This window comes from Zalophus californianus, chromosome 13 (genome assembly GCF_009762305.2).
Source record: "Zalophus californianus isolate mZalCal1 chromosome 13, mZalCal1.pri.v2, whole genome shotgun sequence".
In the NCBI taxonomy this organism is placed as follows: domain Eukaryota; kingdom Metazoa; phylum Chordata; class Mammalia; order Carnivora; family Otariidae; genus Zalophus; species Zalophus californianus.
Window position 1 is genome coordinate 4059909 of NC_045607.1, and position 26058 is coordinate 4085966.

The window sequence follows — 26058 nt, forward strand, 5'->3', positions numbered from 1 at the left end:
CATCTTTTATGTCCTTCAGACTTTCTCTGCAAGTATACACATTCGGGTCTCTGTATCTGTAATGAAGCTGAACAAATGTGAGTTTTTAAACTGCTGTTTATCACCCGAGTTATCCAGCCGTTAACATTTAAGATGCACTCTATCAGGGGCTCCAAGGGTCTCTGAGATTTTGAGATAACATGAATGTTGCCTTGTTATTAAAAGTATTTCGGGGCGCCTGGGTGGCTCAGTCCGTTAAGCGTTCGACTCTCGTTTTCAGCTCAGGTCATGATCTCAGGGTCGTTGGATTGAGCCCCTCACTGGGCTCCGTGCTGGCCATGAAGTCTGCTTAAGATTCTCTCTCCTCCCCCGCCTCTCCCCTTATACAAAAAAAAAAATTCATGAAGAGACTTCTTGTTTTGATGACAACAGCACGGTGGTTAAATGTGCAAGTCACAGGGTCAGATTTTCAGGGCTAAACCCCCAGCTCTTCTGTCACTGGTTCGTGACCCTGGGGGTGCTAATGGTACCTGTGTTGTGGGGTTGTTGTTGAAGTAAATGAGTTAATACCTGTCGAGGGCCAAAAACAGTACCTAACCTACCCTAAGTGCCACGTGAGTGGGGGTAGTAGAATTATTACAGCTGCACGGCCAGTCCGAAAGTCTTGGATTTAAGACTTGTTTTACCTTTAAATCCCTTCACCACCCGTGTAAGTTACATGTTGTTTTAATATATTTGGTAGGCTTCATTAATGTTGGCCACCATCATCCTCACCATCTCTTCAAACAGCACCTGCAGGAAGTCTTCTGAACGTCGGAAAGAGGGTGATGGGTGCATTCCGAGTCCCGGGGAGGGGGCAGGTTTATTGTCCAGTGACTGTCTTGGATAACTGGAAAGCTGTTTGGGGAGAAATCGGTAAACCAGAAGAAACTCTCGATGGAATTAAGGCAGTAGCAGACTAAAAGGTAGTATGCTTGAGCATTTTTCAATGTGAAGATGAGGAAGACTTTTCTAAGCCTGACCCTAAAGCAATAAAACGGAAAAGAAAACATCAATTGGCTTGACAGTACGTAAATAAAGGAAGATAAAGTGAAACACTCTGTCCTGCAAAAGGACACCACTAACACAAGCCGGAGCTGGGGTGGCCCTCTGTGAGTCTGTCCATAAAAGCTGGGAGGAGGTCCTGAGGCCCCTCCTCTGCAGCGGTCACCCTAGCGGGCATATTGATTTCCTAATTAGGCTGTGATTTCACCTTATTGGCAGTGAAAGTGGCATCTGCCCATCCTGCAGGGTAATCCAGCCTGGTGACCAAGGGGGCTCATTCAGCCTTCACTACAAGGGAACTCCCTGTGGTTAGATAAACTGATCTGTTGCTTAGTAACTGCGGGATTACTCGGGTGGACCAGGAAGTGCATTCGAGAGGGGTTTGAGTATTTGGAGGGCAAGGAGGGCAAGAAAGTTGGCGAGTCCCCGGCAGAACTGCAGCTTGGCAGGAGAAGGAAGCGAGAGCCCACATGTGCCCGGCGCGGGCCTGGGTTGAGAACATTCCACCTTCCCATCTGTACTTGGCCTTCTCGGCCCTGGGTCTCAGAACAAAGGAACAGCAGACAGCGAGCTGGCCAAGGGGCGAGATGGGTCCTGCTGCTCCAACAGCAGGGGAGGCTCCTGCAGGGTGACCCTGAGGTCCATGTCCTGAGGAAGGGGTCTGGGTCTGAAAGTTCAAACCCCGCTTGCTCTCGGGACCACCAAGAGCCTTGGAGTTTGGGTTTGGGTCCCAGGTTCAAAGCACATAGGCTAGAATGAGATCATAAAATAGCTAGGACTTTTGAGATCACAAGCTCCAGGCTTAAGCAGGACCACCTCCAAGACGCACTTTCAACAGCGTCCTCTACCACAGCGTGGACTTGAAACTCCTTCGTAAACGTGCCCCCTCGGTGGCACCCTGTACCCAGCAGACAGGGCCTTCTGCCGCCAGGAGCACCCAGCTGTGTGCGTCTGCGAAGGGACAGAGAGTGTATGCGTGCATCTGCCTGCCCGTGTGGCGCCTCTGGTGGCACGGTCTCTGCCGCCCCAGCTGCAGGACCGCCGGGAGGGGGGCACAGGCACAGCGCCGGGTGCCCTTGGCTGGGAGTGTGCCGCTTCTGCAGTCGGCGCTTGCCCTGTGGGCAGTGAGGGGTCAGTAGCCCCAATCGGATTCTGGTTATTTATTGTGCGTTAGCAGGAGCAGGAGCAGCCTCTGAGGCAGTAGAGCCTATGCTGGGAAGGGTATTTTGACTGAAATTTTGCATATTTGAAACTCAGATTGTGAACGTTTAAAATTATACACATTGTGAGTACCTGGCTTCAAAAGGGGAAGCAGCAGCATTTCTTCCTGTCAGAACCTTTTCACTCCGTCTGTCATGTAACCCAACTAAAAATAAACTACAAGCACCAGAACTGGCAGCCTTCAGTTTGGAACAAGCTCTCAACTGCAGGCCTGGCTCCCGCCACTTCCCAGCCCCACTCCAGCCCCCCAGGTGCGGCCCTCCGCCAGGGATAGCAGGCCACCCTGTGGCAGGACCCACGGAGTTAGAATGTGTGCCCTGTAGGAGAGGGGGGTGCAACCACAAATGCCCTGGCCTGCCTCCTGTGTGGCCTTGGGGGAGTTGCTTGGCACCTCTGGGCCTCAGTTTCCTTGTTTTTAACTGATTGGCCAAACTCCACATGGCAGGGAGCGACCTGTGTGTCTTATTTAACCCTTACAACACCTACGAGCTTTGTTCTAAGTGTCCTCCCATCGTTCAGTTGAGGAAGCTGAAGCCCAGAGAGCCTTGTTCCACGTCATTCAGCTACTGAACGAGGTTCCAGGCCAGGCACCTCCATCACCCCCGCCTCTCCTCTTCCTCCTTGGCCATCCAGATTCAGCCCCTGTCCCCCTGGTGTGACCCCAGGACTCCCCCATGTCAAATTGTGGTTATTTGTCTCCCTTGATCCTGCTGGGCCTTCCTGATTGTTCGCCCCGGGACCAGCAGCCTGGTGGGAAGCGCGTAGGCTTGAGTCCCTCTGACGTGTGTTTGCGTCTCTGCTTCTGCACCTGTGAGCTAGATGATCCTGGGCAAGAATAGGTTCCTTGTCTGTGACAGGAGGGTGCTGTCACACCACCCTCATCCTGTGGAGATTATGTGAGATCATGAACCCAGGAAGCACTGTGCTCTGTACCCCTCACTCACTGACGCGGCCATGCTCTGCTGATAGACTCCAACCCTTAAATACCGGCTCCTTGTTATCCTCAAGTCTTCGTTTTTCCCAACAAAGCGTGACTCTGTTTCCCCCCGTGTGTCACGGTAGAAAGCCAGGCTCTGCCGGTGCTGCGGGCTCAGCCACCCCGCGCCTGCACCCTGCCCCGTGCACTGTGCCTGTAATTAGGCGTGGTTGCCTTAGCCTAGCTGCAACGTCATCACACAATTCTACAGCCTTTCATCATCTGTTTATTAGCGCATTAGCTCTGTTGCTAATTCTTGAGTTTTAAAGGAGTTCCGTTATGTCTATTTTGACCACAGCTTTAGTCGAGCTCTGATTATTACAAAGGAAATGTTGTAACTGTAAGTCACAGAGGGTGACATGTGCCTTCTGTAAGAACCCCAAGACACCATGTTACCCTAAGACCCAGCCATCGGGGGGTTGAGGGAATAGCCCACGTAACACTATGGGTTTCTGTTGTTGTTGTTGTTGTTTTGGCTAAAATCCTGTCTTAGGAAACATTTACTCTTCATTTTCATAATCATTCTTCCTGTGTACAGTTGAACTTCTACAAATTTCTCCCTCCGATCTTCTGATCAAATGGTAAGGCTGCTGTCTCTTGAAAACAAGTTACTAGTATTCAACGTCTGAGATTGATTTTCAGCCTTTGGCACTTACGTTCCAAGTGGGTTGGGCAGGGAGACCCCCTTGAGCCGCACCCACGTCTGTGGTCCGCAGAGAGCCGCCGTGAGGACACTGACCACGCTGCCCCAGCACACCCTGGCCTTGGGGTTTTCGAGGTCAGCAGTATTTACTGGAGTCTCCTCAGCCAGTGAAGAGGTGAATGTGACTGACACCCCAGCCTTCCCTGTTTGGCCCCGTTGGGAGGAGGCCGGTCACTTTGAACTGCGCGGGCCACCCTTGCAGGGAGCCGCTCACGGCGAGCGTTGTTGAGTTTTAAGGCGGGTTTTTTCCTCATCCTTTGGCAAACTGCTGTATCACACACTTCATTTGCCATCAGAGTGTGAGTGTGTATCGTTCTTTTTTTTCCATGAAAACAACATAGAACAAAGCCTCACTTTTAAAAATGCCATGATATTTTGCCACCGTTATGAAAATCTGTCAGTGCCGTATCTAATCTTCTGGTGCATAGAATATCAAAACAAGCACTATTGAAGGGATTGTACTTCTGTTAGTACAAAAATGTCAGTTCCACAGTCTCGGAAACAGCTGCTCTCAGCCTCTTTCCAAATGGGAAAGAAAAAAAATAATAAAGTTTCTTTTCCCCCTCTGCTGTTACTGTTCTTCAGGCCTGACCTTCATCAGGAGACCCAGAGTAAACACCGCCTTGCTGAAATCTTGCATTCCGAATTCTCAAGTGGAGCGGAGGCCAGCGTCGCCAAGGTCAAAAAGCAAAACAAACACGCAAGAGCCCGGCAGCCAGCCACGCAGCACTGTCTGCAACCGGCGCCCAGCCTCAGCCGTGGGAAGAACTGAGAAACGCTCCCCAATGAAGCAGAAAAACCCAAAAAGACTTACTGGGGGATAACAGGACTTCCCAACACAGTTTTCGTTTTTTTTTTGTTTTTGTTTTTTGTTTTTTTTTAACGCTGCCTCCACAGGCCTGGGGCTTGGGGTGGATCCTGGAGGCCCCAGAGGCGGGGGCAGGTGTCCTGTCCTTGTCAGGAGCCTTGTGGGAAGGCACGGTGCCACTTTTCCCTGCAGACGGTGTCCCTGACCCGGAGAAGCCACAGGCCTCCCCCGGCAGGGCGGGGCTCAGCGTCCTGTGGGCGAGCCAGTTAGTTCTCACCTTCTGTGAGATGGCTTATACTTCGTGTTTCCTCCAGCGGAATCATCTTGGCCCAAGGGTTACAGGTGCCCCGGGGCCTCTGGTGAGGGCCTGGTGGTGCCGGCATCAGCAGGAAGGCCTCTTCATGCCTCGGGACAGGGTTCTGTCTCCAGGTCTTCATTAGCTGCCTTGTATTGATGCCCGGATTAGCGTGCATCTTGTAAAATAGGATTGTAATGACTGGAATGCAGTTTGTGAGAGCGAGAAAAACCATGAGCTCGTTTTCTTGATGTACAAGTGCTTTGTGGAAAAGGGCCTGACAGGCTTGGGTGTGGGTTGGAAGGCTCCCGGGCCCTCCCGCAGGCTGCTCCGAACCGCGGGTGGCATTCACGCGCGTGGCTGCCTCGTTCGTGGCCACGGGAAACTTCCCTCACGGCTGATGGATGTACTGGTGCCTTTTTTATTTTTGTTTACCATTGCCTTGGAAGTCAAAGGGCACCAGTCTCCTGAGTGTTTTCTCCCCCCGAATCCCACCTTGTCTTCAAGTCTGGGGTCTGGGGTTCTTTGTAGTGTGGCCCAGGCCTCAGCCGCCCCTCCCCCACTGTGTTTCCCTGGGCAGTTTGAGAGCCCCCCCCCCCCCCCCCCCGCCACACACACACACACACACAACTCCCCACCCCCGCCCCCGGCGTACTGATTTCCCAATAAGTGTCCAACTGGGACGCAGGGGACTTCAGAGGGGGGTCTGCTTGGACAGGCGCTCTGTTGGCTCCACTTCCTCCTGTTTTCTTTCCCGCCCTCCTCCCCTCCAGTTCCTGCAGAGGGAGCTGAGGCCCCACTTCAGTAAATCCTCCAGATCCCGCAGGAACTAAGTGGCCAGGAGCGGACTGTGAGAGTTGCAAGGTGGGCCATCTGTGGGGCCCACGGAGGGGTCGGCGCCCTCACCTCTGTCCCTCTCTGGTAGCCAGGGTAGGGCAGTCAGCTGACACCCACACCAGAGGCCCCCGGGGAGAGGGCCAGCAGGAGCCCTGTGAGCACTAATCCTCCACAGGGGGACAATGTGACCTCCTCCGCACGGCTGTCACATACAAATTCATAGGGACAGTTGGTGAAATTTCTAACAATAATAATAATGATAATAATAAAGCCCTACAGCACATGTCAAGCTGACTTGGGGAAATCTGCCACCGTTCTTTTACTTCAGTGTGTAATGGTTCACAGGATTTGGATGAGAAAAGGAGGCATCAAACTTTAGAGACAAAACCCAGCTGTGTGAAAAACAGGATTAATGCCAGTGATGGGGAAGGATCAAAGAGAAGCCCTGCTCCCTGCCCCCCACCTCCCATGTACTCATTCCAAGAGAGGTCCAGTCCGGGTTCTGCATTCCTGGGGGAGCCATGCTGGGACCTGCCCTGCAGAGTGTAGAAAGGACCATTATTCCAAGGTGGAGCTTGTGCTTAATCTGCTAACGCTTAGGTGAGGAAACGTTTCCTGCCATGGATGCTTTGTGGGCCTGTTTCTAAGCAGAATCAATATATTACCCCCAGTTAATAAAGAAACATGGATTTAACAGATTTAGGGTTAATATTATCTAAATTTAAATAACCTTAAAATAAATCTCTTTCTCCTATTATGGCTCCTGACAGATTATACATTTCAGGCATCAGTTAGGCAAAGCTTTAGCCTAATTCCACTGTACATATTCTAATTTTGTGTGTATTTTTAATCGTGCCTCTTTTTCTGATTTCCCAAACTTACCTATTTCTCTGTCGCAAGCCTGATCCCCGTATTTTAAGTCACAGAGAATTTGGACATTTCATGGAGTGTTGCAGCCTAAAGCATTTTCCCCTTGGCTTCTCGAATGCTTGTTTTGCATCCAAAACATCTTCGTGTTTGCAGCTCTTAGTGGTTGCATTTCTTCAGAGGGGCCCACGTTCCCACGCACCAAAGGGCAGAGAGCCCTTGGCGAGTGATTAAGTCAGTGCTGGTGCACACAGCATCTTCCACTCTTGGAGAAGCACAGAGCCAACCAGGTCTCTCTCAGCAAAGGACATTTTGACAAAGCCCAGTGGATTCCTTTGATTTTTTTTTTTTTTTTTCCTTTCCTGTAGTGAAGGGAGGTGAGATTTAGGGAAGAGGGGAGTAAATGAGAGCCCTTTAAGGCAGGTGCATCCCAAACTGCTAGCAACCTTGCTAGTTAGCACTGCGGCCCTCAACATGGAGTCAGGGAGAGCCATTCGAATCCAAGCATCGCTTCCATGACACGGAAATGTAAAGCTTTTTCTACTGGAGAAGTGGCCCTGCTTGGAAAAGGCGCTTCACGGGTCTTGTTAAATTGCCTACGTCACTATCCCACCTCATGTCTTAATCTGCTCCCACCATGAGAACTCCTAAGCAAGGCCTCCCTGTGTGGGGGCAGTGGGGCACCCTTAGAGTCAGTTAGGCTCCTCAGAAATTTCCAGAGCCCTTGTACAAGGCTCACAGGGGAATCTAAACTTCCTTTAAACTTCGCTGCCCCGACCGTGCTGCGCCTGGGTTTGTAAGGGACTGGGGTGGGCGGGTGGAGGAGCAGAGAGGATGCCTCCTGGGAGCCTCTGCTATTGTTCTGCCCGCTGGGGGGCTTGCATTCATTCTTTCTTTGTATTTTAAAAAGAGTTCACACCCAGCCCCAGGGTTGGGAACAGAGAAGCTAATTGAGCCTTCTAAATGGCTGAGAGCAGAAGCCCACCTCCCGGCAAAGGTTGTAAAGTTATTACAGATGGGAATTGCAGGACAATTTAAAATATTGTAATTATAAACTTGTAGGGAAGCCTTGTTCTTCATTAATGTAAGCTATGAAATCGCCTCTGAGGTACAAGGACAATTACATAGTTGAGAATGTGTCTGCGATTTACACTGCCGCTGTGTAAATGTAAGGGCGGTTGCTCTGGTCTACCTCCTTCACTTTCACAAAATGAAAAGCACACCAGTGCAAGTTGTCCTTTGATAGATTTTTAATATGATTTTAAAGAGTTTTGTTTGGTCTCATTCTTATTCAATGAGATTAATTTAAAGCACTTATCCCCTGGGCTTAAGTCAATCCATGTAGGATTTCGGCTGGGTTTGTTGCATGGGGGGTTTTGTTTGCAGGAGGCTATGAGAGACTCCTTTCCCACTTCATTAACCCTGAGTTGGGGACAGTCTCCCCTCGCCCCCCACCACAGCCAGAGCTGGGGATTTACCAACCCCCATTCACATGCAAAAGAACTTGAAAGCCGAGAGGCTCCTTGACTTAATTAGCTGCTGTGCATTTTGCAAAATTAGAATAATACCCTCACCATCCCAGAAAAGAAAAGCAGTTGGGGGGGGGGGGGGCAGGAAACTGTAGCAGGGTCTGTTTGGTGGGGTAGTTTAAATATGCCCTCCACCCCTCCCCCCAGGAGGCAGCCCTCTTCCACTGCAATCCTGCCACAAAACTGGAGGGGGTTCAGCTTGCGGGGCCCCAAAACTTCCCAGCCCTGGGCCTGTCTTCTGCCCTGAGAGTCCAAGCTGCAGGTGGTGTGTAGGAGGGGAGCACCTGCGCCCACCTCCCCTGAGGGACCGGCCTCAGGAGGAGACCTTGGCCCTTTGAACATGAACTGGAGGCCTCCAGTCTGGCTGGAGCCTTAAACCCCCCTCCCCTGAGATCCTGGAGCTGCAGGCTGGGGCATGGGGCCTACGCCGGGATTTGGCTCCCTTCTGGGTCTCATCTACGTACTCCCGGGGTAAAGGGGGGAAGTGAGAAGATGTGGGATTGGGGGGTTACCGATGTGGTGTCAGGCTCCCAGCGAAGGCTCGTCGGGATCCTGGCGGCACGGGGCCGGAGCCGCCTTAGGGCCCGGGAGCGTCCGGGAGTCCGAGCGCGGCCGGGGCGCGGGGCGGAGGGGGCTGGCGGGGGGAGTAGCCTCGGAGCCCATCTGTCGGCCCCGCGCCCAGCGGGCCGGTCACCAGCTGCCGGCGCCCTTGTTGCGGCCAGATGAGCCGGCTCAGCGAGGGCACCACGGCCCGGCCCGCAGCGGAGCGAGCCCAGGCGCTGACCCCCGCTCCGGCCCCTGGGACCGGCTGGGAGCAGCAAGGAACCAGATGGAGAAGGGGGGGCGGGTTGGGGAGAGCAGCGAGCTCGCCTCACTGTAGAGACGGGAAGACTGAGGCCCGGGAGGGGAGGCCCCTGCCCATGGACCCCAGCGAGTCCAATCGGGGCCCCCGCCCCCGACCACAGCGCCAAGGAAGAGAGGTGGACAAAAATACTTCCTTATTGAGGATGGAAGGAGGCCGAGTCCCAGGAGGGGAAAATGGATCTTAAGGAGGGGTGGGAAAGAAGGGCTGAGCGCGGACAGGCGCGAGGTCATTTGTAAGAAGTTTATTTCGACATTTAAAAAAGAGAACCCGAGGGCCTGGCTGCCCCCGGACGGAGGCTGGAGGTGGCGGCTGGGGGTCGGGGTGGTGGGCAAGCCCCCTTGACCCCTTCCTGCCTCGCCTGGGAGGGAACAGGGCACAGGCCACAGACTCATTGATTCACGGACACGGTCACGGGCTCATGGGTCACAAATAAATAACTTCATATACACTTTGCACACCTTATGTACAGCTCTGCCGCCGCCCGGGCGCTCGGAGGAGGGCTGCACACTCCCCACCGCCTGTCGGGGTGCGGGGAGAGGGCTGGGTGTACAGCTGGAGCATGGAGAGGGGGAGCGGGAACGAGTGCAGCGTCGGGGTCGCCCCCCACCTGCTCCCAAGGAGGTGCAGGGGGGCGCTTCGGGAGCTGGCGAGGGGTCGGGGTGGGGCCTGTATGTACATCCTGCGGGTGGAAGTGGCTCCCTGATGGCGTGGCCGGGACGGAGCCCGCCGAGGGGGGTTAGGGAGACTCAGTCCGGGTCCGAGCCTCAGTAAACTTGGCATAGGGCCCTTCGGGGGACGCTGGCTGGGACTCCAGGGAGGGCCGGCCAGGGGGCCCCGGGGAAGGGGCGTTGAAACCCCGCGCCCCCCGAAGGGCAGGCGGAAGGGGCCCACGCAGAGCCCCGGGGAGCCGGGCGGGCGCTTCACCGAGGCTGCGCGGCGCGCGGGAGGACGCCGGCCAGCGGGGGCAGCGGCGGGGGCGGCTCGCTGGCGCCCTGGAGTCCGTGGATGAGGATGCGGGGCACCAGAGGTCTCTGCAGGGCCGGCGGCGGCGCGCTAGGCCCGCGGTACAGATACAGTGCGGCGCCGGGATCCAGGTTGGAAACTAGACTCTGCGGGTAGAAATAAGGCGACGGGAACATCCGCTGGAGCGCTGAGTAATTGCCTGCCTCCGCCAGCAGCTCCAACCCGACTGCCGTCTGTCGCTTCCATTTAGTCCTAGGGACCGAAATAAACGCGTACGGCGGGGTCAGGGCTGTGGCGCCCGAAGACCCCTGCCCCTCACGAGTACTTGGCCCAGAGCGCCTTCAGGGAGGCCAAGAAGGATCACACAGATTTGTTAATAAATAGCGGGGTGCCAGGCACCGTCCTCCGGTGTCACATGCATCGGCTCCTGTAATCTTCCACCGGCCTTCCATGGCCGTTGTCCCTACCTTATAGATCAGAAAACTAAGGCGTTGGCCAGTTTTGGAGATGGTCTCCAAAGAGGCAGAGCCCCGGCTCTAAGCCAGCTGTCTGACCCCAAAGATGGGGTTCTAACCTCACCACACTCCGCTCCGAGGATCAAGGATCGCAGGATACACTTGGAGCTGGGTGTTGGGGCTGCGCTCGCCCCTCCGCGTATCTGCCCCCTGGGGGGACTGAGGAAGTCGACCCCCTGGGGGGAGGATGAAGGGGGCCAGGGGTGGGGGGTGGAAGAGGTTGGTCGGCTAGCGGTGGAAGGGGGCTCTGGGCAGCTGAACCGCCGCCCTGGCAGATGGAAACACCCTGAGGTGTCCCGTTCTGCGGAGCTTCTGTGGAAGCGCGCAGGCCAGAGTCGGCAACTAGAGTCTTCCCACACACCTGCTGTCCCCCGCACCCAGCTCCAGGGCCGGGGAGGAGCCCTGTGGCCTGTGGGGACCCGAATTCGGAGACCACCAACCGAGTGTTGGCCTGGGGTTGGAGGAGGCAAGGAAGTCGAGGCCATGCCCGTTCGTTGCCTGAGCTTTAGCTGGGACCGCTGGGTGCACCTGGTCAGCGAGGCTGGGCCAGCCGGCCGCGGTCCCACCAAGGCAGGCACAGCCACACCAACCGCGTTTCCCTCCCTGAATTATTCATCATCATCATAATTGTGTAATTACTGTAACGGGCCTTAATTATTGATGCCCGGAGCAGTAATCGGTATTTATTATTAATGGGGAGACGTGTTCTGAGGCTTGTTTATGGAACGCACCATTCCGGCCTCCACTGAGTGTGAGTGTGATTGTGGGTGTGTGTGACTGTGTGAACTGTGTCAGTGTGTCTGTGTGTGTGAGCGATTTCATCCTGTGACGGTGCTGGGGAGGGAGATTAGGAAGCACCAGGTTCTAGACCAGTGCCCGCCAGTTTCCAAAGCACCCTGTCCCCAAGGAGCCGGAGCTGGGTCTGTTCCGTCCTCCGGTTTCAGGACTGTAAAGGCTGAGGTGGCCACAAGAGCCCTGGAGAGCTCAAACAGCACCCCCCCCCCCCCCCGGCAACGTACACATCAGGGCTGCACCCTTGTTCCTACCCCCACCCCAAGACATTCTGGATACCAAGGCCACCACCCTTCCCCTGGCCTGGCATCCTGCCCTCCTGCTGGGAGAGCTCAGCGGCCCCAACAGGGGCTAAGGCTGCTCTCGGTGGGGAGGGTAGGACCCTGGCTGGGGTAGGGGCAGGCCCATGTGTCTGTCCTCCTGTCCTGGAGGGGAATGACAGGGCACTGGAGACAGAGTCCAGTCCTGTCGCTCTCCCTCACTGTGGACTTCAGGCAAGGCCTTCTCCCTGCGAGGCCTGAGTTTTCTTACTTTTACAGAATAGGGAAAGCGCAGGGGCACCAGGCGGTGCACTGGTGGGTCCCACGGCAGGGCAGTTAGGAAAGAAGGAGGGCCCTCTACGCCCCCCAGCCCCACCCCGCAGCCAGGCCTCACCTCCGGTTCTGGTACCAGGTCTTGACCTGCGTGTCGGTGAGGTTGAGCGAAGCGGCGAGCTCCATACGGTCCTGCACGCTCAGGTACTTCTGCCGCTCGAAGCTGCGCTCCAGCTGCGCCAGCTGATGGTCAGTGAAGGCCGTGCGCGCCTTGCGGGGCTTCTTCAGGCGCACTGGGGGGCTGTCTCGGGAGCTGGAGATCTCGCGGTCGCCCTCCTCCTTCACTGCGGAGACACAGTGGTGCGTCAGGGCCCGGCCTCGCCGCCTGCCTGCCGGCTCCCTCCTGCCCCAGCCGCCCACTGGCCCTCCCGGTTCGTGTAAACGCGGCTCCCGACAGCGGTGGCCCCGCCGCACTCAGGCGCGTGGGGCCGCGGCAAAGCGGCTCAAAGGTGGGACCTCCCGGCCCCCCAAACTAGGGCGTGAGCCCTGACGGAGGAGGAGGATTGACACCTCCGGGGACAAATGATCCAAAGCGAGAGAACCCGACCCGCTCGCTCTCCGCCGCGCTCCCTGGAGGGATCAGCGGAGTAACCGTGCTGGAGCCGGGCGACCGGGTGGAGCCGCTGGGGGAGGGGAGGGGCCCGTGGGTTCCAACGGGTGGGCTGCGTAGGTGCGCGCTTCCGTGGTGCGGGTCTGCGCTCGGAATCGGCAGCCCGATTTTCTGGCCGCGTGCGGACCCGGAAGGGAGGAAGCTGAGGGCCGGCATGTGGGGAGAAAAACCCGCGTGGAGAAACAAGAACCTGCAGCGAATCATTGTCCTGAGAAACCAATAACTGGCCGCGTGAGATGCGACGCCGGAGTGCTCGCCTCCGCCGTCCCTAAGCTACCTACAGACCGGGGTGCGGAGGGCGGAGCGCCGGGCGCCGGAGCCGGGAGCGCGAAGCTCTTGGAAAAACAAGCGGCGCGTTTGCCCCTCGGATGCGTGCGTCGCCGTGGTCCGTGTTTCCTTGTCAACACGACGCTCACGGCCGTGTGTTTGCGCCCCACGATCGGGACACCCCGGCAGGGGCCCCGCTCTTAAGGCCCAAGAATGGCCGGGGGGGGGCGTTTTTTTTTTTCCCCCAGGCACCTTCGTTCGGGGTCGACTGCACCGAAAACGCACACTTGATAGAAAAGCTCAGTGATCTCCCTCCTTCTCTCCCTAAAGTGATGATACAACCCAAAAGACCATGTCCCCAAAATTGGCTGCGCGAGCTGGGGCTTCCCCTCTCTTTTTCTCTGTTTTCCTTTATGGTGAGTTTCATTGTGTGTGGCGTTTGCAGTGACAGGGTTCAGCTGAATGCAAGTTGATTTCTCTCTGTAGGAAACAATAATCCGGTTAATTGAGCCACTAGGGAGCAAGACTTTTCAACCTGAAAAGACAGAGGTTCTCGGCCGGGAGGGCTCCGGCACCGGGCGCACGGAGGCAGACAAGCAGGGAAGGCGCTGGCTCCGCGAAAACCTCGCTGGATGGCTCCCTCCTGGCTCCAGCAGGCTGGTGCGCCAGGCTCTCCCTGCCCTCCCTGAGCTGGGGCCACGCTGAGGTATGGCCACCTCAGGAGGTGTGTTAGGATGGGCGAAATCTGAGTTCTGTCTGTGCTGGAAGGTAAAGTTGAAACGAGTGTGGGGAAACAATTACTCAAACCTCAAACTTGATAATTGTGGAAACCTTACTTTTTGCTGGAGCTGCCGGGACTGACTATGGAAATCCCCAGCTTCTTAGGGCTGAGGTGGGGCATTGAGTTTGTGGTGTCAGGAAGAATACTCGGGCGTTTCTCTAATCCCTCCTTGCCACAGGCTGGATGCGCACTGGGTGCCGCTCAGCCTCAGCCTCCGGGACAGTCTCAGCCCAGTGGGGCCTCGGACTCTGGTCTGGAGGCCACATCTCAATGCTCCCGAGTTCCAGGCCCACCGACCCAGCCTGCTCCGAGCAAAGTGCTGGCTCGATTTCTCCACGGACATTGGCTCTAGCAGGCAGGACCTAGCGGCAGACCGCCTGACTTCAAAGCCTGGTTTCAGTTTCTTTCAGTGTGACGCTTGAGGAGCGTCTGATGCCAAAGACTCGGGATGGGGCTGACCTTCCCTCTGTACCCTCCTTGGAAGAAATTGTTCTTAGCATGGGAGGTGGATGGGGAGTTGAATTGCTCAGATGCCCACCCTGGCTGGCTGGCTCGCTTGGTGTGTTTCTTTCTCCACAAAGCTTCCTAATTGGGGCCCCGAAAAACTCGCCTGTACGTTGGAGAATCGCTCCAGACATTGTCTCAGCGGTGGCTGTTCCCATTTTTTCTTCTACCCTGGAGCTTTGTAAGTGCAAAGGCAGCTGTGCCTAGGGGCGGGGGGTGGGGGAGAACTTCACCCCCCTCTGCTCCAAACCTATTTAAGTGATATGTGGACAGCCGGCCCTCATCACCTCCCTGATCAGATATCATCAGAGACAGGAGAGGAAAATTGATATTCTAATTATCTTAAACGAAATCTCGCCTCAAAATCCCACCTACGGGCAAAGAAATAAAAGGAGACCAGAGCCAAACTCTCTTTCACCTCCACCGGCACCAGCCGTTGGCATGCAGTGTTGGGGATTCTCACCCCTTACTCTAACCATAAAGCTGGGGTGTTGTTGAGAATTACTAATAATAAACCACTGTGTTATAAATATATATTTACATTGCCTACCCCGCTCCCGCAGCACCTGTCTTTCTCCAGGGCAAGTTTTCTTTGCCTCTCTAAACAGGCCCCAGGGGGAGGGGCAAGGGTCGCCGGGCCACATGCCTCTGGACCTCCTTCTTGGCTTCTCTAGCCCAACTGGCCCTTTCTCTAGGCACAGCTGGCCCAGTGAGGCTGAAGGAGACTCTCCGCAGTTTGTGTGAGGAAGTGGAGGGCAGTGCGGTGTGGAGTGGGGCCCCAAAGGGGTTTCGGTTTGTGGTCAGGGCCTGTCCACAAATGAATTGTTGGTTGGGAGGAGAGTGTTAAAGTGAGCTTCCCTAAATTCTTGTGAGGACTTAGCACAAATAGGGTGGAGCAGGTGCAGGGCTCCCAAGACAATAAAGAGGTTGCCTTTATTAGGGAAGTTTTGTGTCATGAAAAGCATTCCCGGAATTAATTGTAATTCTGAAAGAGCTCTGAGAAGCCTCTGCCAGCTCCTAGTTTTCTGCTGGGTGGGGGACACAGGGCTCTACTCCCTTGACACCGCAAGACTCCTTCCCCTCCTGCCTTCTGACTTCTTCCTAGCAAGAATTTTGCGCCTCTGGCCTCACCAAAGAGCTAAAGTGGCTAGGGGTGAGAAAGAAAATTAGGGACCCTTTCCTTCTTTCGTCCCCCCTTTCCTCATAATCCCAATCTCAGCTTCCCGGTCAAAACAGATGTAAAAGGAAAGACAACAACAAAAAGACTCACAGAGGTGGAAAGGCAAACGAAGGGGCAGCAACTCCAATACTGGGGAAGCAGGGCTGGTCACTCGCGAGTCTCTGGGTCCCACACACTACACAACCTGAAGTTGGCTGCTCGATGCACTTGAAATCAAATTCAGTGAGAACCGTGGGGTGGGTGCAGGGTCCTCCCCTCTCAACCAGACCTCTGAACCTGCTCCCAGTCAGCTGCGCCTAGCTGCTCTTTCTACTTTGAAGTGAGCCTTTCTTTTGCATGATTCCCAGGGCCCAGATCACATTGGGCCCAATGGGAGGGAAAGCTCAGTTCCTCTTCCTGCCTGGAAGTTCAGATTAAAGGGGAAAATTCTGACTGTTCTTAAGGCTCCATCTGAAATATCCTGCTAGGTTTTCACTCTTACAAAAGAGCATTCAAGCAGAACCCTTTGGATCTTCCATTGCTTCTGCAAGATTTTTTCCCGGAGAACCACTAGCCCGATGGGAACCTGCTCCTGCCCACCAGTGCTGCTGGGAAAGTGGTCCCAGGTGAAGTTTAGAAAGTTCACTTTGTGCATTTTGGGGAATCTCTCCTGGGGCACACAGTGTCCCTCTTCCACTTTCTCCGCTGGGCTCTGCTGCTGAAAGGCATAGCCACGGGGCCAGCTGAAAGGTTCAGACAAGACCAAAAGGTTCAGCCTGGGCCCCTAGGGAACTCCAAGTGAACACGTACATGTCCCTGTATGCTTTTAGAAATATAGCAGTTCTTAGAAATGTAGCATGACCCCTCCCCAAGTTTTCTCGCCCTGTTTTCTTACCTTTATACTCAGAGTCCGACGAGGTGTTACTGCCACTTTTGTCCAGCTTGTCTCTAAAGTCCTCCCCAGCCTTGGCCACAAGACGGCCCCCAGGCTCAGGGGCAGCCGGCTGCCCGCTGCTAGAGTAGGGTGCACAGGCCGCTAGTGGTTTGCAGTCGGCAAGGATGTCCCTGATCAGAAAGGAGGAGGTCACGGTGCGCGACTGGGCTGGGGCTGAGAGCTGCCCAGGCTGCAGGTGGGAGTCCAAACCTGGGCCTGATGCCCCGCCAGGCCTCGGGGTGCCCGTCTCCAGACAGTCCCTTCCTGGTGAGGCTGGTGAAGAGCAGTCGCTGCTGCTCTCCGAGCGCGGACTCAGCTCCAGGGGTGAGCGGCAGTCCCCAAGCAAGGGGTCCCCCTTGGGAAGGGCGGGGCTGCCCGCGCGGTGGGAGAGAATGGAGTCGATCCCAAAGCCATTGGAGCCTTCCATAGCCAAGCTGCGACCTGTCCTCCCCAAAAGCTCCCCACCCACCCCCAACCCCAGCCGCCGCTGCCCCTGCCCCTAGCTGCGGGCTGGCATGGGGAAGGCGGGCAGGGAGCCTGCGGGCACCTTGGACGGAGTTCAGCCTTGGGGGAGCCGGGGAGCTCTGGGCCAACCTCCTCTGCGCATTAGATCCAAAAGGGCTCAGCGCGTCTTCTGCAGCATCGCGCCGAGCTGCCGAGCCGAGGGGGGGTGGTGGGAGTGTCAGGGAGGAATGGGAGGGAGGGTGCGCCAAGTTGGGGAGAGCAAAGGGGGAGATGGACGGCCTGAGCGCCCCTTTGGCACAGAAGAGATGCGAGGATGTTGGAATCTTAAATAAAGAACGGCTTGAAAAAAAAAAAAAACCGAAACCGCACGCTTCCTCCAGGCTAGCCGTGGCCGAGGGCAGAGGGGTCAGAACCGCGGACAGCAGCGGGCCGGAGGGGCGCTACCAGCCGGCGGAACGGAGCGCACCTGGCGGCGTCAGCACCGCGGATAGCGGCGGCGGCGGCGGTGGCCTGCGGCGCATGACGCTCCACCTGGCCAGGGAGGTCGTGTCGCCGCGCTCTCACCGCTCCGGGGGCCCGTCAGCACCGAGGACAGCGCCTCCGGCTCCGCGATTGCAGCTCTCAGCGCGTCCTCCGCGCGCGCCTTCGCCTCCCCCCCTTCCTTTAAAAAATGAACTTGTGTCACTTTTACTTTGGGGCTGGGTTTTTTTTTTTTGTTTCTTTTTTTTTTTTCGTTGTGTTGTGTGTGTGTTTTTTTTAAAGGGGACTCGCCCACGTGTCCCCGGAGTGGTGACGCTGATTGGCTCCGGCCGATTTTGGGGGTGATGTCACGACTCCGCAAGCCGCTGCCCGATTCCCTTTCAGTTTGATTAAAAGAGACACTGAATTAATTACAGCACAGACCCAACTGTTTACCGGCGATTTCCACACGGTTTGCTTTCATTAGGCCAGTGATGAGGCTCCTAATGAGGGTGATTAGCCGAGGGGGGCACAGGCTAGCGGGGAGGGGTCCGGAGCCGGCTGCCGCTGCCGGTGGGTCGGGGTGGGAGGTTTTTAAAGTTTCCCCTAACCTCTTCCACAGTTACTCAAATTATTCGTCCACGGGGCTGTCAGAGAGCCTTTCTCCACCTCCCCCCGCCCCCCACCTCCACCGCAATTTTCTTCCTCCGGCGAGAGAAAGGGACTCAACCCAGCATAGAAAGAAGTGTGTGTGTCTGTGAAGAAGCCCTGACCTGGTGTGGGGAAGAGATGTTAGTTTAAGCGACAGTGTTTTGGGACGTTTTCGTTGGGCTTTAGATGTTTCCCGCTTAGGACATTTGCAGCCCTCTCTCTACCCTCTTTGGACCCTGCGGTCCTGGCAGGGGTTTGGGAAAGCCTGGTGTCGGCCCTGAAACGGGGCCAGAACGATGGCTTCATTGTGGGGCGAGGGTGGAGAAGGTGGGAAGATCGTGTCCGGGACATTGAGGACCCCGGGAAATCTGTGGCCCCAAGGAGGCAGCGCACGGAACAAAGAAGGGGGGGACCCCTATCCCGCCGATAGCCCATCCTGTGGCACCGGGTGTCTTTGTACCTCCAAACAGGGACGCAAAAGAGCTTCCGTGTGCAAGTATAGACGTCTGCAAAAGGCCGGCTTGGCTTCTTACTCCGAGAGGAGCCGGAGCTCGCCCAGGGATGTATTTTCGAGGCAGCGCTGGAAACACGGTCTTTTCATTGTAAATAACGCAGCCCCTCGCCCTCCCCACTCCCCGAACCACGGTGCTCTAGTTCGGTGCCTTTCAGGGGTTGGCCTCCAGTGTCGGGGCCCAGAGCGGCTTGCAGATCGGAAGCACGTCCCGGGCTGGGATCCTCCTGGTGGGGCCCCAGGGATCGCGACCCGGGCCGGTGGTGAAGGGCAGAGAGAGCTGAGCCGGCGTGCCTGCAGGCGGGCCCGCCAGCCTGAGGCGCCCTTCCCCAGCTCCATGCCAGGAGCCCAGGCCTTCCCAGGTGGTCCTGCGTGCTGCCGTCCCCTTCCCCACGGGCCCCCAGAAAACTACTCAGACCCCGCGTCGGCCTTAGCATCCGAGACCGCTGCGGAACTGTGAGGCCCCCGCATCCCCCCAAACCCGAGACTCGGCCCGTGGAAGCCCCGCGTGGCCCGGCGAGCAGAAACTTTCTTCTTCCTCCGGCGAGGTTGGCGGTGGCCTCACGCCTGGCTCCCCGCGCTCTCCCCCTGCGCCCGCCGGCAGATTGGAAGCGGCCTCGCCGCCGGCCGGGCTGGGAGCGAGGACGGGCGGCTCCCCCGGGACGGTGAGCCCCGCTCGGCTGCAAGCTGTTGGGGAGGCGGGAGGGCGGGCGCCGAGGGGCCGAGAGCAGACAGGCCCCCGCCCCGGCGCGGCCGCGCGGTTGCAGTGGGCACCTCCCCGCAGCGGACCGGCCGGGGCAGGTCGTTAAATTTTCGTTGGGTGGACGGGGAGGGGGACATAAATCGCAAGGGCCGCAGGCTGCCCTGGCCCTTCTCGGCCAGCCCCGAGCTTGGGCCTGGTTCCTCCTTCCCTGGGCGCCTCTGGAGGCTTTTTCTACTCTCTCCACTCTGTCGCCCCACCCCTGTCCTTCCGGCCTGGTGCCGCATCCCTGGAGAACCCCATCTCCACCGGAGCACCCAAGGTCCCAACTCAGTCAACAAGATCCCCCATCCTGGGCCTCTTAGCAGTCGTGATGCCCCCAGGGCCAGGATCCATGGAGCCCGCCAGGTCATGAGAAAGTCATTGTTGGCTCTTGCCCACAGGTGGGTCTTGAGCAGCTCCTTTTCTGGCCTCCTGGTCTTAGGCTGGGGTTTGGATCCCGGACCTAGTGAAAGAGAAAGCGAAGCCTCCGCCAGCGCTGAGCCCTGAGCCAGGGGGTCAGAGCTGCAGCAGGTGTGTGGAGTGTGTGTGTAAGAGCAACGAACATTCTACAGTTGAGAAAACAGCATGAACCCCAACTTCCTGCAGCCCTGACTGGGTTCTCAGCACTCCTTAGAGCCCAAGAATATTTAACAAGTTGTTAGTGTACTATCATTAGTATTGAATGACCATGGTCTATTCTAATATAGAACATGCTATGCAATTTCATTTGGCAATTTCTCCGAGATTCAGCGTCTCATTAACCTCATTTTATTCCTATTTGGGTGTTTCCAGCTCTGCCACCAGGCCCTCCTCCTTTCTCTTTTCTCTATCATCTGGCTGCTTCTTGCATCTCAGCCTGTCCACAGCCTGAGAGATATGTGTTTGTGCTCACTTGGGCTCTTGTTTAGCCAGGAAGGTGCCCGAGAATTGGCATTTGACTAGGCATCCAAGGTTTCCTGGTTGGGGGACCTGCCCGACCCTTTGAGAAAGGAGACTGGTCGGTCCCGAAAGGATATAAGGTCCAGCAAACCTGGGTGTGGACCATAGCAAGTGACTTAACCTCTGAGAGCTCTGTTTACATAGTAGGAGGCAGACCTCTCTCTCCCCCTTCCCAAGGAGGAAGTGGGCCTGGTGGAGGGGCTTGGGGGCCTCAAGGGAAGCAAAGTGAATGAGTGTCAGGCTCCCAGGACTACTCAGTCTTAACCAAGGGCTGGAACTGCCACTCCAGCGCCCAGTCTCCCTCTTCTGGACTCCAGACGCCCTTCCTCAGCCTCCCACTTCCTCTTGGAACTTCTAGCTTCAAATTCCTGTCCCTAGGCCTCCCCAGCCCTTTGAGGCTGCTTTTTAAAAACCCTTCAGCCTCTCCATGGACCCAGAGCCCTAGAAGGTCCCAAACCTCTCACCCACAGGCAAGGAGACATGCCAGAGAAGGAGCTGTTGCTCGTCTCCGGGGCAGGAAGGGCAGCTGCATGGACAAGTCTTCAGAACACCTGGGCTCTGGCCCTGACCTTACTCTGGACAGACCATGTCTCTGGTCTGGACCTCAGCTCTCCTTTAGGTACAAAGATGCTAAGCTTCAGAGGTTTGTAGTGAGGGCCGAGGGTGGCAGAGGCCCATGGAGGCCGATGGAGATGCCGATGAGGGAGAAGCCACGTCCTCCTGCTCCATCTGAGGCTCTTGGCTCGGGTCTGGCTTTGGGTCAGGAATGGGCCTGGAAGTGTCTGGGCCTCTGGCTGGGCCATGGTTCTCACCAGCTTCCTTCTTCCCAGCCTCGCCTCCTTCTCCACTGAATGCCACCAGGCCCCAAGCATGGAGGAGGGGCTGTTCTGGCCTGTTCTGTTCGCCTGGCTCAGCAGGCAGAGCCACACAGGGGAGATGTGCCCAAAGCTTTCTGAGAATGATCCTCAGGTCTTCTCTGCTCACAAAGAATTGTAACTTGAATGCCATTCAAGTTTCTGAGTAACTGGGACCAGGGGCAGTACAGAGCGGCCCTGGCAGGTGGTTGAGGATGTGGACTGCAGAACCGGCTAGACCTGAAGAAGCAGAATCCTGGCTCTGGAGTCCAAGCTGGGACTAAGGGGAGGCCGGTGAGGTGAGTCGCAGACATCTTTACTGAAACTTATTGCTATTTTGCCCCATCAGGGATTTTTTAAATTTTGATTAAAAAAATATTGCATCAAAGTATTGTTTGTCTAGGTTACCGAGTTTGGGGGCAGTCCTGGAAATGTTGTGCCTTACATGCCTCACCATAGTCCCAGCCCTGCTCTGTGACCGTGAGCAAACACTTTCTGAGCCGTGGCTTTTTCAGCTATAAGATGAGGATGATGTTGCCCACTCTACGTGGCCTTTGTGAGCACTCTGCACCGGGCTCAGATCCTGGAGAGGAGTGATTATGTGATTCATGGTACAACTACCACTAACAACAGCCAAAGCTTTTTCTCTGGCCAGTTATCTTGTCTCACCAGCCCCCGCTGCAGAGGTCAGCTCCCCCCTTGGCTCAGGGCCTTCCAACTAAAACCTGTTTTTAATGTGGAGTGGGCAGGGGACTTGGATGATATAGGCCAGGCCTGGATGCTAATATCTCTCTGCTCTGCAAACAGATGGGTTGGACAAGGATTTGGACACTTTGTGGGCCTCAAGGTCATGCTGTTCTCAACCATTTGTGTTGGTTCAGCTCAAAACCCCATGGAGCTCCTGAAACCAGAAAGAGAACATATTCTTTATTTTCCTCCCCTCCTTACCTCCCCCCCTTCCTTTCCTCCCTCCCCTCCTTCCTCCCTTTTATTCCTGCTGAGCATGCACTCTGGCCTGTGCACCGTGCTAGATGCTGGCGACGCCATGGGGCTTATGACAGAAAGGACCCGCCTCACGAATCCAAGAAGGACAGTGGTGCCCATTCATCTAAACTCCATTTTGTAGATAATTTCTCATTTGTGGATTCGAGTTTAAAGCGTACCTGCATTCAGTTCTGGGAGGCTGTGTAAAAAGCCAACCTAATTTTTATTTTTTTTCATTTAACGATGATTTCAAGCATCGAAGCATTTCCCAAGTAAAAAGAAATGCAGCAAAAAGACTGTTTGGGTCCAAAAAGCCAAATGCAAGGGGGGATACTTGATTGGAAACAGACCTGCCTGGCTTCCCTGAGGCCCGCCTGGGCGCCTGAGCCTCTGGTCCGCTTGCTGCCATGGAGATGTGCCTTCTCTGGCCCCCTAAATCTGTGATTTCTAAGCCACCACTGCTTGAGGCCCTGGGATAGGTGAACCAAAAAACCAAACCATCCCTATCTGGATCCCAAGCCCAGCCCCGGGGACTGGATTTAGAATCTGCGGCCTACCCACAGGCTTCCTCTTCAGACTTCTAGCAACGCCCTGCCAGGCAGAAGCAGAAATCTCCATTGACTCCCTGCTACCGACCCTGATAAAAACCCTGCACGGCAGACTCCAGAGTCCTGTCTCTGTTCTTCTGGCCTAGAAGACAATTATCTGGTTATGTGAGTGGGAGAGACAGAGAAAGAGAGGCAGGGACGCAGAGAGGGACAAGACTAGGAAGCGAGAGAGGGAAGGAGAGGAGAGGAGAGGAGAATGAGTGAGGTTGAGGTTTGGGCTCTTGTCTGAAAAACCGGGAAGTAGACCCAAGTCAGTGGGGGTTGAGCACGAACGGGAAAGCCAGACCTGCCACCCAAGAGGTCTGTGCCAGTCCTCGTTTGGCAGCTAAGTCACTCTGCAACCCTCTGTCTTGTCTGGCAGGACTCTGTGTTTCCTCGAGCCCCTCCCTGTCCCCCGAGTCCGGCTTCCGGAGGCTCCGTCTTGGTACTCTTGCACCCCACCCCATGCCTGCGCCCGCTCCCCCTCCAGCCAAGGGCTCAGCGGCAGGGACGGGGCCCCCTCCCACCTTGGAGGGCACCTCAAGGAATTTCAGGCTGACCAGGGCAGGGTCCAGCGGCTTCCCTGTGGCTCGTGAAGGCAGTGCACATGGGCCTCTCTGTTTGGTGAAATCTCTGATGGGATGTTGCCAAGGAACTCAACCAAGACGTAAGATGCTAACCAGCAGGGAGATGAACAAAACCAGGGGCATAAGGCCGTACCTCGGGTGGCGGCCGTCCTCGAGAGGCCATTTATTGGTGGTTGATGAGGAGGACTTGGGGTGCAAAGCTCAGCTCTCCCCGTTTCCGCCCACCTTGGAGAAGTAGCTTTGGGAGCAGGCTCTGGAACACGTGGGATTTGCTTATTTTCCACCTGCGAAGTGAGGGTGGTGATGGTGGTAGAGGGAGGTTAACTGGTGATTCCCCTGGCCCCCTCCTGGCTGGAACCTCCAGGACTCTGCCCTGGGTCATGAAGGGCAGGCAGAGCGACCCCAGCTGTGCTGGGGGCACCCCCAGTCAGGGTCGACGCAGGCGAGCACAAGTGTTTGCTCCGATGCAACTGGACACCCGAGAAGGTGGCATCAGACCGGAATCTGACCTGGGGCTTGAAGGGGGCACGAATAATTAATGAGGAGGGAGGGACTCCGGCAGGGACGGACCAGGAACGTCCGCGGCCTCTGACTTAGACCTGCCAGAGGGTGGCGCTGTAGGACAAGGAGCTGAGGGACTCTCGGCGGAGAGCCGCTCAGGCCTGGGCCCGGGGCACCCGGAAGCTGGGATCCCCAGCGCGTCTGCCCCAGCCCCACAGCAGGTCTCACGGCAGGCAGCCCCCCCTGCTGGGGCCCGACGTGCTTGCGCCAGCCAGAGAGCCACCCCGCAGCTTTTTCTGTCCCGCTCTGGACTTTCCCCTTGGTCCAGGTCCTTGGAAAAGCAGACCGGAGGGGCCACCTCCCTCGTTGTCTCAGCGGAGGTTGCCCCACCCTTTGCTGGAGAGAGCATAACTTCGGGTCCCTCAGGAAATTCTGCGTCCTGCTGTGCCCCCTTCCCCTTCCTATAGGGGACTTCAGAGCAAAAAAGTGGGTTAAATTCAAAATATCTTTACCTTCCTGAGGTACCTGGATGTAAAGGCTTTTGTTCCTTTATTATTATTTTTTAAAGATTTTGTTTATTTGAGAAAGAGAGAGAGAGCATGAACCGGGGTGAGGGGCAGAGGGAGAGGGAGAAGCAGGCTTCCTGCTGAGCAGAGAACTCGCTGAGCAGAGAACCCGATGCGGGACTTGATCCCACGATCCCACGATCCCACGATCCCAGGATCCCAGGATCATAACCTGAGCTGAAGGCAGACGCTTAGCTGGCTGAGCCACGCAGGCGCCCCAGCATTTGTTGCTTTAACCCTCATCCCTCAATTCTTCACAGTATTCTGGTTGCCCCTTTTCAGTGCGCTTTATTAATAAGAAGACAATAATTCACATCAGTCTCTTGCTTCAAAGTGCCAGCCCCTGTGCTATTTATGTTGTACACATTCTCGACTGTAATCATGATCTAATTTAGCTTGAGATGTCCTATACCGTGCCAGGGTCCTGTCTCACAGGTGAGGCACAGAGACGTTAAGACACTTACTTGCTCGAGGGCACACAGAAATTACTTGATGAGGCTGGGCTTCATGCTCTTGACCACATGGAATGGCCGCCAGCTCAGTGGCCAGGCCCCTTGGGCTCTCCTGTGCTCCCACACCAGGCGCCCTGCTCCCTGCCGATCAGAAGGCTTCAGGATGGCTTTGGCCAAAATCAGTGAGGTTGCTTGTTTCCCTCTGGCTCGTGTGGTGGAAGCGGGATCTCCAGCCCTTGGAGGAGGTTGGGGTCTGTCAAGGCCCTGGCTGGGCTAGGTTCCTGAGGGGTGTTAGTGTGTGTGGTATTTGTCTGGCATTGGAAGGCACGCGTGTGTGGGGGTGGGGGTGGGAGGGCTGATCAAGAAATCCAACCAGACCTGTAACCACCGGACTTGGGTGTGTCTCCTGGCCCAGCACTTTGCCCGTAGGGAGCGGGGGGGGGGGGGGGTTGGGGGCGTGAGCTGTAGCAGGTGTTGGAGCAGCGGGGTCCTTCCACAGTTACCACCGGTACTTAACATATGTTGGGCCCTTGGGATCTTGGGATCTTAGGTCCCTGATCCCATGTAACATCCCTGCTAGAGAAGAGACAGGCAGTAAACCAGGCATCATTGTTTTGTTGCGAGTAGAACAAGTCGATGTGAGTTCTACTGGTGGCGATTTCAGGGACCGCCTTTTGAGTAGGGGACTTGATCTTTGAGCTAGGATCTGAATGACAAGGGGTGGGCAGGTGACAGTTGGGGACCCAGGTGTTCCAGGCAGAGGGAAAAGCAAGCAGGAAGCCTAAGGCAGGAGTGAGGGCCATGGCTGTGGGCATAGCACCCAGAGGTGGGAGATGAAGCCAGAAGGACGGCCTTCGGCTGCCTCCCCTAGGACGCTGTGGGCTGGGTGAGGAGTGTGGAGTTTCCTTCAAGAGCAGCAGAAGCTGCTGGAATGCTAAGGGGCTGCTCAGTGGAGAGCATGGTTGGGAGGGTACCAAGGAGAGGGCAAGCTCTCCAGAGACATGGCGGCGCTCAGAAAGGAGGGGACGGGTAGAGGTCTTTTGGAAGCGATGTTGACAGGCTTGTCTGTGGATTCACGGCGAGAGAGGAGGGAAATAGTAATGAAGGTCTTTGCTTCAGCAGCAGGGTTGATGGTGGGTGTCACATATGAGATGGGGGAAACTGAGGGAGAAACAAGTTTGGGGGGGATAATCAAGTGTTGTGTCTTGGCCAGGTTGGTTAGAGAGGAATGCCAGACACTGGAGTGGGGACGTGAGGCGGGCAGTGGAGGAGTGAGCCCGAAGTGAGTCTGAAGTCCCGGGGAGGGCTCTGGGTCGGACTCTTGGGTCTTGGACTCTTCAGACCAGAAGTGAGATGTAGAAACTGGAGGATGTGCCTGGCTTCATGCAGGCACCACTGGGCTCGGGTATGTTGGAGAAGGTAATCTACCTCGAAGGGTGCCCATGCCAGAACGCCATCTGACGAGTGTGACGGGGGTTCTCACACCGGTGGTAGGTTTAAATAAAGGTACAGCAGGAG

General features: G+C 56.2%; 2 protein-coding genes across 4 annotated transcripts in view; one reads left to right on the top strand and one right to left on the bottom strand.

Moving 5' to 3' along the window:
* DDX31 (DEAD-box helicase 31) overlaps window positions 1-7945 on the top strand; it is a 71495-nt gene extending 63550 nt beyond the window's left edge. For 2 of the 3 annotated variants that reach the window (XM_027614947.2, XM_027614946.2), the window contains one exon: window positions 4509-7944. In XM_027614947.2, the coding sequence (XP_027470748.2) occupies window positions 4509-4695 (187 nt within the window). In that variant the 3' untranslated portion in view covers window positions 4696-7944. Of the gene's footprint in view, window positions 1-4508 lie in introns of all 3 variants that reach the window. The other variant, XM_027614948.2, reaches the window with a different exon arrangement.
* A 2099-nt stretch (window positions 7946-10044) lies between these two features.
* Window positions 10045-17382, bottom strand: BARHL1 (BarH like homeobox 1). Its single transcript, XM_027616609.2, has 3 exons — window positions 16204-17382; window positions 12049-12271; window positions 10045-10339 (listed from the first exon to the last, which is right to left on the bottom strand). Exons 1-3 carry the CDS (start codon window positions 16667-16669, stop codon window positions 10045-10047), a joined length of 984 nt encoding a protein of 327 aa, XP_027472410.1. The 5' UTR covers window positions 16670-17382.
* Between the last annotated feature and the right edge of the window lie 8676 nt (window positions 17383-26058).